At 29.5% G+C, this 13,013-nt stretch overlaps 1 protein-coding gene across 4 annotated transcripts in view; it reads left to right on the top strand.

The window, feature by feature from the left end:
* LOC134720577 (enoyl-CoA delta isomerase 2-like) overlaps positions 1 to 13,013 on the top strand; it is a 21,691-nt gene extending 8,678 nt beyond the window's left edge. For 3 of the 4 annotated variants that reach the window (XM_063582907.1, XM_063582909.1, XM_063582908.1), the window contains exons 2-10: positions 1,121 to 1,274; positions 4,101 to 4,199; positions 5,367 to 5,552; positions 6,193 to 6,265; positions 6,879 to 6,981; positions 7,876 to 7,996; positions 8,823 to 8,912; positions 9,711 to 9,854; positions 12,810 to 13,013. In XM_063582907.1, coding sequence (XP_063438977.1) covers positions 1,121 to 1,274; positions 4,101 to 4,199; positions 5,367 to 5,552; positions 6,193 to 6,265; positions 6,879 to 6,981; positions 7,876 to 7,996; positions 8,823 to 8,912; positions 9,711 to 9,854; positions 12,810 to 12,968 — 1,129 coding nt within the window. In that variant the 3' untranslated portion in view covers positions 12,969 to 13,013. Of the gene's footprint in view, positions 1 to 1,120; positions 1,275 to 4,100; positions 4,200 to 4,356; positions 4,467 to 5,366; positions 5,553 to 6,192; positions 6,266 to 6,878; positions 6,982 to 7,875; positions 7,997 to 8,822; positions 8,913 to 9,710; positions 9,855 to 12,809 lie in introns of those variants that run through there. The other variant, XM_063582910.1, reaches the window with a different exon arrangement.

The raw sequence follows: 13,013 nt of genomic DNA, 5'->3' as shown, positions 1-13,013 counted from the left end.
TCATTGCTGTCTTAAAGACAATTACTACGTCATCTTATAAAGTTATGACGTCATTGCTGCAAGTTCATAAAACGGACGTCGATTAGAGAAGCTGAAAATTGGACGTCGATTAGAGAAGCCAAAAATTGGACGTCGATTAGAGGGACATAAAATTGGCCGTCGATTTGAAGTCTTGTTTTATTGTGACGTAAGAATTGGACGTCGATTTGAGGAACGGACGTCGATTAGAGACCGGACGTCGATCTGAGTCTTACAAATATATTCTTACCGATTATGCTCTCTTATAAAAAACATCTAGTGTGTCCAAATAAAATCCAAATAATAAACTGCCGTAAACAAATTGAAATAACATTCATAGGAAAACATAACGTCATAAAGACGGACGGCAAATACAGCAAATATATTTAGCGCCGTAAACGTCAATTATTACAAAGAAAAAATAGCTTTTACAAAAAGCTTACCTATAGATTAAAAAGTGACAGCCAAATGACGATCTTTACACTATTAGTGCTTATATATAAATGTATCTTCTACCAAATATTAAAAAATAAGAATATAAATAAATATAATTCTTACATTGATTTATCTGAATAAATATTGTTTGAACTAAAACTAAAATTTAAAAAAAATGGAACTTGTAATTTTGGTCTTTATATAAAACTGGAATAGTTTGTGAACCACTCAAAATTTGTAGTTAGTGAGGACAAAATAATAACTACATTTTCATATTCAAAAGAAATTTTGATCAGTTGACTTTTGTATGAGTTCTGAGTTAATGTGAACTTATAAATCTGGTAATATTTTGTTGCCTAGTGACAATGTGGTTATGTGAGATTGCTCTCAGAAGGTTCCTTAATTGCTGAATAGATAATGTTTAATAAATATATAATCATGATTAAGTAAAATATTGTGAAAACAAATCGCAACTTCAAAACTTATATTGCTAAATGCTCAGTTGTATTAAAGTCAGAGAAAAACAGAAAAATCTAAATTAAATGTAAAATGATTACATGACGTTTTTTCTTGAAATATTTTGAAATTTACATTTTAATGAATGATGTTACAGAAGACAATAGATGAAATATTGATTCTTAATTTATGCCATTAATTTTTCTTGTAGTGTACATTTTATGCCAACAAGAGGATTTCAAAGAACAAGGCCAGTCCTAGGGGCTATGGATGCAGAGTTTGAGAAAGCAAAAGTTCAATTGAACACTCTGAAGAATGAACCTGGCAATGATGTAAAACTAACAATTTATGCTTTATTTAAACAGGTAAGTGATCTAGAGGTAAAAGAATAAATTCATAGGCAGATCTACATCCAGGCAACATAAACCTTTTAAGATGGTACCTTACACTACAGGGAGATAACTCTGTAAAGTCAGCTAAATGTTTTAATTACGTTGTGTTGTAAAAGGAATACAATGTATATTAAGCTTCTCAATGATCAAAATTGGTGTTTGTCAAATTGCTATATAACCAGTGTTATTTTTCTGACAAAACAGTTGGTTCAATTTTTTTTATATTTTTATATTTTTGTTAAAGGTCAAAGAAGATACTTTGAAAATTTGGTTCATTCAATCTATGCCAACATTTTAAAATTTAGGTAAAATAGTGTGTAAAAAAATGTTGGCATAGGTTGAATAATTTGTTACAGATTAAGTGTTATAAAAGCATAAATTAATTAGGGGCTAATCAATATACAACCAGTTTAAACCTAGCGTTGATGTTTACTCAATATACAATTTTTTTACAAGTACTATTGAAAATGTAGGTGTTTGTGTTGAGGATCTTTATTTCATAAAGGAATAAGTTTAAAACTAGTATAATGAAATAATGGGGGAAAAGGGATTTTATGATTTTTTATTTATTATAAGGAACAATCACCAAGTCATATTGAATATCTATGAGTGTCATTTTCATGAATGATATAGAAATATATGATAAAAATATTCAATTTTATGTAAAAAAGATTCCTTAAATTAAAATGACATACACCACTATTGAAACTCATGAATTTCATAAATACTGACTAATGAAAAACGTTCACTATTAATTTCAACACATTCAGAGAATAAGACAAACGTCACTAATATGATTGCATCAAAAGTCATACTATAAGATATGAATTGATGCTGCATCTGCACAAGCAACTGGTGTCATGTTGTTATCCTTTAGTAAAAAACCAAGACATAACGATCCTACATTCCGTCGGCGTCTGTGATGGCTGCGTCCACAAATATCAAAATAAAAGTTTTTGAAATTTTAATAATAACTTTCTTAATCTATTGTGGATTTTTACCAAACTTGAATAGAAGTTTGTTTATGATCATAAGATAGTATTCAGAAGTAAATTTTGTAAAACAAAAAATCCATTTTTTCCGTATTTTGCTAATAAAAGGACTAAGTTTTTTCTGCCAGGAAACATTACATTCGCTCTATGGTTAAAGTTTTAAAAATTTGAATAACTTTCTTCAACTATCCTGGATTTGTACAAAACTTGGACAGAAACTTGTTCAAGATCATTAGAAAGTATCCAGAAGTAAATTTTGTAAAAGATTTTTTTTTTTTTCAGTATTTTACTTATAAAAGGACTTAGTTTTTCTGCCAGGGTACAATACATTCACTCTATTGTCAAAGTTTTTAAAATTTTAACAACGTTCTTATACTATCCTGGATTTGTACCAAACTTGGACAGAAGCTCACAACTCAATATGTAATGAATAAAAAAAAACACAGAGTATTTGAATTTTCTAAACAAAAGTAAAACAAAGTAAATAAATAGTGCAATGTCCAACTGGAAAGTTGCTGCCTATAAATGATCCAAAAAATATTTTTTTTAATATTTTTTTAAATTTTATATTGCAAAATTAATTTGATTATAAAAAAAAGTTTCTGTTGAAGTGTCTTAAATTTGTATATTCTGTTGCCTGTTAAAATATGTTCCATATTAAATACAACAAAATAATGAAATTTAAAAAAAAAAAATTGTACAATTAAAAAAAATTTTGTCACTTTTTTCTCAAGTATTGTTATGTGATTAATTTTTAGAAATTTATTCTTATTTCATTTTTAAAATAATTCAATATTTATTTCAACTCAATTTTGCTAGTATCAAGGTTTTTTTTATTACAATTTTTGTCTTTTTACTACAACACAAATTTGCAAATACTAAATACTTTTGTTTGTGAATTTTTAAAAAGTAATATTTGATGCTAAAATATACTGACTGTATTTTACCTTTTATTAATTAATAATTGTTATAACAACACCTATTGTATTTTGTTTGTAGGCATAGGTTGAATATATTTTTATCAAATGTTGGCATAGGTTGAAGACACCGAAAATTTTTATGAAAATTAATCGAGCCAAATTAATTTGACTGAAAGTGTTGGGTACCGACTTAAAGTGTAGTTTCATCAATTTGTCTTAATGAGACATTGGTGTCCTCTTAAAAATTTGCTTTTAAAAACTTGGTAACATTGTCAGAATTTATTTAAATCTAGTAGAAGGCAGTGTACATTTACTTCCATAAAGAAATATATTTATCTATTTTAACATTTTTTTTGGTAAAGATTGCATATAATGCAATCAAAACCCTATGTTACTGACTTGATATCTATATCATACAAGGCCTATCACTACCATTTTTGATACACAAAATATAGTGCATTGATCATAACATTCTATATACATCTTTGAACATTCCCAGAAGTTTATCAATTTAATATATGCTCAGATATTTAAGTCACAAAATGATGTTACACCTTTCAACCTGTCAAGAAAATTACATAACTATTGCAAGTTGCAGGAATCTAATATCTGATCTAAAAATATAAATGATGTAATTGTTAAAGTCAGGCCTAAAAAATTGGAGTAATATACCATTGTCCAAAACTGTAGTTGAATCAACTACAAACAATGTGTTATACAATACAATATTTAATTTAACTTATAATTGATAAACTAAAATAATCTTTACCATTTACCATTCAGTGCTTACAAGTACTTTGATTAATGTCGAATGTTTTGGCTTATGAAACATCCTCTAGAACTACATCAAATTAATATTATTTTCTTTTTTTCATTTTCTTTTTAAGGCAACAATAGGAAAGTGTAATGTTAAAAAACCAGGCATGATGGACTTCGTTGGTAAAGCTAAATGGGATGCATGGAACAATCTCAGTGATATGACACAGGTAAGATAGATGTTAAAAAACCAGGCATGATGGACTTCGTTGGTAAAGCTAAATGGGATGCATGGAACAATCTCAGTGATATGACACAGGTAAGATAGATGTTAAAAAACCAGGCATGATGGACTTCGTTGGTAAAGCTAAATGGGATGCATGGAACAATCTCAGTGATATGACACAGGTAAGATAGATGTTAAAAAACCAGGCATGATGGACTTCGTTGGTAAAGCTAAATGGGATGCATGGAACAATCTCAGTGATATGACACAGGTAAGATAGATGTGAAAAAATCAGCTGCATTGAACTAACTCAGTGATATGACACAGGTAAGATAGAGGTGTAAACGTCAGCTGCATGGAACAATCTCAGTGATATGACACAGGTAAGATAGATGTGTAAAAGTCAGCTGCATGGAACAATCTCAGTGATATGACACAGGTAAGATAGATGTGTAAAAGTCAGCTGCATGGAACTAACTCAGTGATATGACACAGGTAAGATAGAGGTGTAAAAGTCAGCTGCATGGAACTAACTCAGTGATATGACACAGGTAAGATAGAGGTGTAAAAGTCAGCTGCATTGAACTAACTCAGTGATATGACACAGGTAAGATTGTTGTGAAAAAAATCAGCTGTATAGATAAAAAAATAAGATATGGTATAATTGCCAATGAAACTACTCTCCACAAGAGACCATATCACACAGAAATCAACATCTAAGAGTCACTCTATGGTCTTCAACAATGAGCAAATCCCATACCACACATTTAGCTATAAAAGAGGCTGAAATCACAAATGTAAAACAGTTCAAATGAAAAAACATTAATTAACATCCTTATTAATGTACAATTTTTTTTATCAAAAAAGAAATATGTAACAGAGCAAAACAACGACCACTGTGGTTGTTCTAAAGGCAAAATATAATGAAATGATACTGGTATTATTGTCAGAGCTGTTTTAATTTGTAACGGAAGTCTTTATTGATAGTTAAAAATTCTGCAAAGTTGGCTTTTGACGTAGAATGCTGGTCTTTTGTTTCATTTCTCAAACTCATTAGTATTGCTTGAATCAAAAAAAGGTTTGTAAACCCAAACATACAATTTTAATCAATCTGTTCATTTCTAGAATATTGCTAAATTACAATAAAATTGAATAATATAACTTTACACAGGATGAAGCACAGAAGGCCTATATAGATTTAGTACATAAATTGGCAGGAGATGAGAGTCAATCTAAAGCAGCAGCCCCTTCTACAGAAACAGCTGGAAAGTATGAAACTGTTGCTGTTACATTGAATGATGGTATCTTTAAAATAACACTAAATAGACCAGCAAAGAAAAATGCCATTAATTATAAGGTAAAATATGCATACATTTACCTCAAAGCAGTGACAAAACTGTCAGAACATGAACAAAATATTATATGTTTAATCTTTTCTTAGTTGATATAGCTTATTTTTTCAATCACTATTTGTTTATCATTCATTTGTAAACCACAAATTGTTTTTTAAGATTTTCTCTGCATGAAATCAAAGATTCGGTTTGAATCCCAATATGCCATGAGTCTTATCTAGATACTCAGTCTGTCATGGTCACCATTACTGTAAATGGGACAACACTAACTCATCCGCCCATTTCTTCCTTCAACTATCACCTATTTCTCTTCAGTAACATGGTCTGTTTGGTCAGTATACTGATGAAATGGTGTTGTGGTGCTGCCTTCCAGTATTATTTTGGATCAACTCTTTCAACCGTTGAGAAAAGCTACCATTACTCACGGCAAATGATATTCATAATTAATAAGCCAGATTTATATCATTTAAACATTCTCATTTTAAGGTAACATTTACATCCTTAGTTCTCAATACAGCATAATCATGATAATGGAAGGACAACATAAAATTTTAAGAAGACATTCTCCATATGTTTTAAGGGAACAGCCTTAACAAAATTATTTAAAAAATAAATTAACATTTAGAAATATCATTCTATTAACAGATGTATGAAGAAGTAGGCCTGGCATTATCTGAAGCAGCGAATGACAAGAACTGTACATTAGCTGTTTTGACAGGTATAAATATGTTCATTTTTCTGGCTGTTTAAAATTCAACTGTATGTCATCAATAATTCTATTTAGTCAGACTGGATCAGGATCAACTGTTCATGACTAGTAATTCAAAATATATACATATTAATTTACCAGTCATCTTAAAGCATATTTTTTGTTTAATATCAAAGTATGTTTCTCCCGTCTTTATTGGTAAATACTGGATACTTATATCTGAAATTTTTTTGTGAGACCATGAAAAAAGATGACCAATGTCTGATGATGCACAAATAAACAACACACCTTTTTGTTTATCAGTGAATAAGTTTGTCTAAATATATAAAAATCTTTAGACTGGAGAAACTGATTTTAACACAGAATTGTACAATATATAATATTTGTCTTCTCTCAACAGTTAAATTTCAAAAGTTTTGCAAGCCTAATGTGAAATTGTTACCTAACTACCTGGAGAAGGGAAATATGGTATCATTCTTGATTCAGTGGTAAAATTATTTTTGTCTAAATCAGTATGCATTTATAAGATGTTTCCTACATTTTTGGTATATATTGATGAACCACACATTTATTATATTTTGTCTTGTATGAATTAATAGATTGATTATACTTTATGTTGCAGGTGCCGGTGATTATTATTGTAGCGGTAATGATTTGAGTAACTTCATGAATATCCCAGCAGATGGAATTGGAGCTATGGCCAAGCAAGGAGGAGACATATTGGAGTAGGTTTGGATTTGAGAATTTGGCAGCTTGGTTTATTGATGTGGAATATCCTTCCTTGTAGTTGGAAACTCATTTAGCAATGTAAAATGTAAAAGTAATACATGTACTTTAAACCAACAAAATTCAAGAGTGATCTGTTTAAAAAACTTTGAATTTTTGAAAAAGTAAGGATTTTCTTATCCCAGGCATAGATTACCTTAGCCGTATTTGGCACAACTTTTTGGAATTTTGGATCCTCAATGCTCTTCAACATTTTACTTGCTTGGCTTTATTAATATTTTGATGTAAGCCTCACTGATGAGTCTTGTGTAGATGAAACGAGCATCTGGCTTTCTAAATTATAATTCTGGTACCTTTGATAACTATATACTAATATCGTGACTTTTGCAAGTAGAAAAATATAGTGAATATGAATTGTCAGGAATATATTAGACATTTAATTTTCCTTATTTAACTACATATAGAAAATTTGAGAATTGGAAATGGGCTAGAAAGGGCTAAACACAAAATAAATAAACTCATCATAGATACCAGGACTAATTTTAGTATATACGTCACATGCTCGTTTCGTCTACAAAAGACTCACCAGTGACGCTCGAATCCAAAAAAGTTTAAAAGACCAAATAAAGTACGAAGTTGAAGAGCATTGAGGACTAAAATTCCTAAAAGTTTTGCCAAATACAGCTAAGGTAATCTATGCCTGAGGTAGAAAAGCCTTAGTATTTCAAAAAATTTAAAAATTTGTAAACAGTAAATTTATAATTATAACCATATCAATGACAATTCATGTCAGCACAATAAAGTATCCTCGGCAATAAGTTGGTTAACAGTAATTTTTTTATGCAGAAGTTATGTTAAAGTTAGTAAATCATGTATATTCATGTTTTTTTCAGGAAATTTGTGAATGCCTTTATAGATTTCCCTAAGCCATTAATTGGACTTATCAATGGCCCAGCCGTTGGTGTTTCTGTTACTGTCTTGGGACTTTTTGATGTTGTTTATGCTTCAGATAAGGTAGGACTATATGAGAATAGAAAGTATAGGGTGTGAAGATTTATTTTATTGATCTCACAAATTAGTTTACCAGTTAGATTTTACAAATTCCTTATTTTTTATACGACCTGAAAAAAATTTGCATTTGTATATTGGTAGCAACAAAATGAAAAATAAGGGGGGCAATTTGCATAGTGTATTGCACAAAAGCAAAGAATTTAGCATAAATTCTAACCATATAACCAATTTTAAGTTCTTCTAAGTCATACTGTGTCAGAAACCTGTTGTGTGTCAAATATTTGATTAAAATCCAAATTCAGACCTGCATCAAGGGTGAACATTGTTTCCATTTTTGCCCCCACGGTTCAGGGTTAGACCTCTACTGTTTATTCAGCTGTGCTTGATGAAGCAAATTTTTTCTGTTTATGAAGTATATATGGAATTTGTTGTCAATGCTATTTGGTGAAATTGGGCTCATCAATTTTGAAAAAACTTTAAATTGTTCAAAAATCACTAATTTGAAGAAAATCCTACCAAAATACATGTCAAAATTTACTAAACAACATATGAACATTTGCTTTTTATGCAGTTGTATCTTTGCCTCACATAAAAAATTGATAGGAGCTATAGTCCCTTGCTGACTTGTGAGTTTTCTTTAGTTTGATAATAAATGGTCCATGTATTCTGTTTATTTCAAATCAAAACACAATCAAATCTTCTTTGAAATAACTTCACACTAAACAAAGCTAACACAAACTCACAGTACTTAGTTAAAAATCTTTGATAATAATTTTAACTAAAAATTTACAAGCAAGAAAATACAACTGGTTATGTATTATAATTTTAGGCCACATTTCACACTCCATTCTCACAGCTAGGACAATCACCAGAGGGCTGTTCATCCTATGTATTCCCAAAGTTAATGGGAACAGCTAAGGTAAGCATGTGTATCTGAAAGATGTGAAATTTTAGTCACAAATTCTTAGGAACAACATGTAAGCATCTATTACTGCTAATTCATTTCCAGTTTCATTGTTCATCAGCATTCAATTGATATATTCTGACTCAAAATGGCCATTTTTTTTTTACACAAAAATAAATGTTATAAAAATCCATATTTTACAACTTTGTTTCATTAAGGAGACAATCCATAAATTTTTTATAGAACTATGTCTGTGATAGATTTAAATTTCTTTTACAGGAAGGTATATTAATGAAATAAACCTTTACCTTGGTAAAAGATAAAATTCATTTTCTATTAAATTATAAATAACACAGTAATTTGCCAAACAGAAAAGAATATGAACACAAATTGCTAGATAACAAAAATCATGAAAAATACTTAATAGCTTATACATAAAAGTTGGAGACAGTTTATACAGGCAAAATACAGGAAAATTGAGTTTTGTAAGCAGATTAATTTTAGTCCATCAATTGACTTCTTTTTTTAACCAAGAAACCAAGATGTTTAACTGAAATAGAAAAGGCCACCAGCAGATGTTAAAGCTTTCATTGAAACTGATAGGGATATAATATTTGATTCATAAAACAAAAAAAAGATGAGGTAAAATGAAATCTAGCCGAAAAAGTTATTTACTAAGTTTTGTGTCTTTGGTCAGTTGAAGTCCAATATGGTCTTAACTATATATTTTTATTTTGAGAAAATGTTTTGTTATTATATATTTATAATTGTGATATAGGAATATCAGTAATGAATATTTTGTTCTATTTTCAGGCTAGTGAAATGTTATTATTCAACAAGAAGATTACTGCTCAGGAGGCGTGTGATAGAAATCTTGTGAGTGAAGTCTTCCCTAATGATGTATTCCAGAAAGAAACAGAAGCAAGAGTACAGCAGTATGCAAAGCTGCCAAAGATAGTAAGTTATATAGACATTTAGGGCATATGATACAGTTACATGGGAGGTAATGACATCCAACTATTACTTATTAGGAAAGGATTTGGTTTTCAACTGATTTTTATCATTCAAACTTATCTAACTTAAAAATGAGTTCATGGACCCCTCTTTTTTAAAATGCTATTTGGTTTGATTACGTAAGAAGATAATGTGTGTCAATTTTCATTTTAGATTAGATAAATATACAGCAAAAAATACTTGTTTTTTTCTACATTTGTGAACATTTGATAAATTTGAGTTATTTGAAAAAAAAATTGCACAAATATAAAGGACATTTATATAAAACAGAATTTACAAATTATTTAACAAAACACAGCTTGTGTTTATCTTTTTTAAAAACAAAAAAGTTATGTAATTCTGTCGAAAGGAAAAATACGTCTACCAATCTGAATTTTGATCAAATATACAAAATTTGGACCTCTATTTACTAAAAAATTAGCACATGAAGGTAAATTTTTTTATTTCATATTTGATTTAATCAGGCAAAAAATAGCCATTATGCAAAAAGAGGGCTCGAGGGTATAAATCATTTAAAAAAAAAATAGGATTTCACTATATTTTTCTATAAATGAACTTTATCATATACTTAATAGAAAATTGAAATGAAAAAATGGGGTCACCGTTCATTTAAGCTCACAATCTGCCTCCAAAAGAAGCATACATTTTTGTTAATGTCCTTTTTTTCTGTGGAACTAATAGAAGAAATAGTGGTAATATCAAAATAAAATAAGAACTAAATTACAGAAATCGTTTAAATTTTACAATTATTTAGTTTATGTAAAGCTTATTTGAAAACAATAATAAAAAATATAGGTCACCGATGAGTTAAAAAAGATATTTCAATTTGAATGCCCAAAAATCGCATTTTTGCATCAAAGGGAGATAATTTGGAGCTTTTTCAATGATATAAACGTAGCTGAGAGGGTATTAAGTTTTACCCTTGTCCATCTGTCTGCATGTATGTCTGTCCCAAAATTGGTTTCCATTTTCTAACTTTAGTTTAAACTTTCCTCACCCAAATGTTACGACCCTTATACACAATGCATATTACTACAAAACACAGATCAAGTTTGAATTTTGGTGGTGTCACTTTTTCTGTTTTTGAGTTATGCTCCTTTACAATGTGAAAAATTGCTGATTTTTTGTTTCCATTCTCTATTAAACTTAAGTTTGCTTCAACCAAATGTTATGAAACTTAAACACAATACTTATTACCACAAAACACAGATCAAAGGAGTAGGGGCATTAAGGCCTACTTTTGGCCCAAGAAAATAAAATGTTTGATATAAACCATTTCAAATTGGCACATAATGTTTAGAAATGCATAGGGTCAAGAAATTAAAATGAAAAACATAAAGATTTTTAATCTGATGACGTCACAATTATGTCATAATATGTGCTGTTTTCACAAAAACAATGAAAAATACAGAATTTATGCAGTTTTTTCTCTTTATTTCCATTGTGGAAACATCCTGCGCAGCCGAGAAACTCAAAAATAATTTAACAGAAGCTTTATTGTAACTATTGGCATAATCCCACCAAATATAAAGTTGTTTCTTGGGTGCGCACATACTTTTTCAATCTTAAAAATTCTTAAAATTTGATGAAAAAACAGTGAAAATTACGAAATTAAAAAAAATATGCAAATTAGGTCATGATTCCTTGCCATGGTAATTTGTTTGATGTCAAATTTGTTTTGTTTTTCTTAGTACCTTATGTACCCTAGTCAAGTTTTCAGTAATTTAAGAATATGTATGATCAATTTTAAATTTGCATTAATTTTTGGGCCAAATAAGGGTCTTATTGCCCCTACTCCTTTGAATGGTGGTGGCGTCACTTTACTGTTTGAGAGTTATATCCCTTTACTAATGGAAAAATTGCTTAATTTTTTGTTTCTGTTCTTTAACTTTACTTTGTCTCAACCAAATGTTATGAAACTTATACAATACATAATGCTTATTACCACAAAATTTTGTATTTTGATGGGAACTTCTTATTATAGATCATTGATATATTGATAGAAAAACATATTAGTTTGACTACTTCTATGAGGTATTGTCCCCCTAAGTTACGGTCCAGTGACTTTGGATTAACAAGCAATTTTAAATGTTAAGTTTTCTGCTGAAGTTTGTTTGATAGGATCTATTTGTGATAGAACAATGATGTTTTGTACTATCAGTTTTTGAACCATTTCTACGCCCTGCCTACATGGTTAAGCCAGGGGCGATTCCAGCCATTTTCAATTTTTCCCAACCTAGGACAAAGGGGGGAGGGGGTTCCAACTATATGTCCCCATTCAAATGCATTGGTCTTACAAAAAAAAAGGGGGGTTCCAACCCCCGGAACCCTTCCCCTGGATCTACCACTGGTTAAGCGACTTTGAATTTATAAGCAATGTTGTTGTTCCTCAGATTGTCTTTTTCTGAATTTTATGCAGACAGGCGAGACATATCTTGTATCATCAGATTATTAAAAATTAGTATTATTACATTTAATTAGTATATTATTGTTTATGAAACAACAATAATACTGCTAAGCAACTAAACTTCATATGATATACAGTTTCAGATCCTTACACATGTTTACTTATAATATATATATGCTAAAAAAATGATAAGATGTTTTGTCTCAACAAAAATATCATAAAAATTGGCTTATTCTATTGACTGAATCAAGATTACCATTAGACCATTAAACAATAAATAAGGCTCCTAGAATTATTGATTTTTGATTTAACTATGTTTACTATTTTTTGTTCATCAAAATTACTACTTTAATCTTTATTCCTGTTTGATGAAATAAATTGGCTTTTTAAACCATGAACCCACCATTACTCATAATTATATAAACATAAAAAGATAGATTGAATTAAATTGTATAGGCAGTTATAAAATAGCATTTACTTTTTGATTTCAGAGTTTACAAAAATGTAAATTAGTGTCGCGAGAACTGGAGAAGGAGAAATTATATCAAGTGAACAAACACGAATGTGTTATACTAATGGAACGGTGGCAGTCAGATGAATGTATGAATGCTATAATGGGATTCTTCTCAAGTAAAGGCTCCAAACTGTGATTTATATACCTAACTTATTTATTAATAAAAATTATATTATAGATG

This window comes from Mytilus trossulus, chromosome 6, assembly GCF_036588685.1.
Source record: "Mytilus trossulus isolate FHL-02 chromosome 6, PNRI_Mtr1.1.1.hap1, whole genome shotgun sequence".
Taxonomy (NCBI): Eukaryota; Metazoa; Mollusca; class Bivalvia; order Mytilida; family Mytilidae; genus Mytilus; species Mytilus trossulus.
Note: the sequence above shows the minus strand (reverse complement) of the source record. Positions and strands in the feature narration are given on the sequence as shown.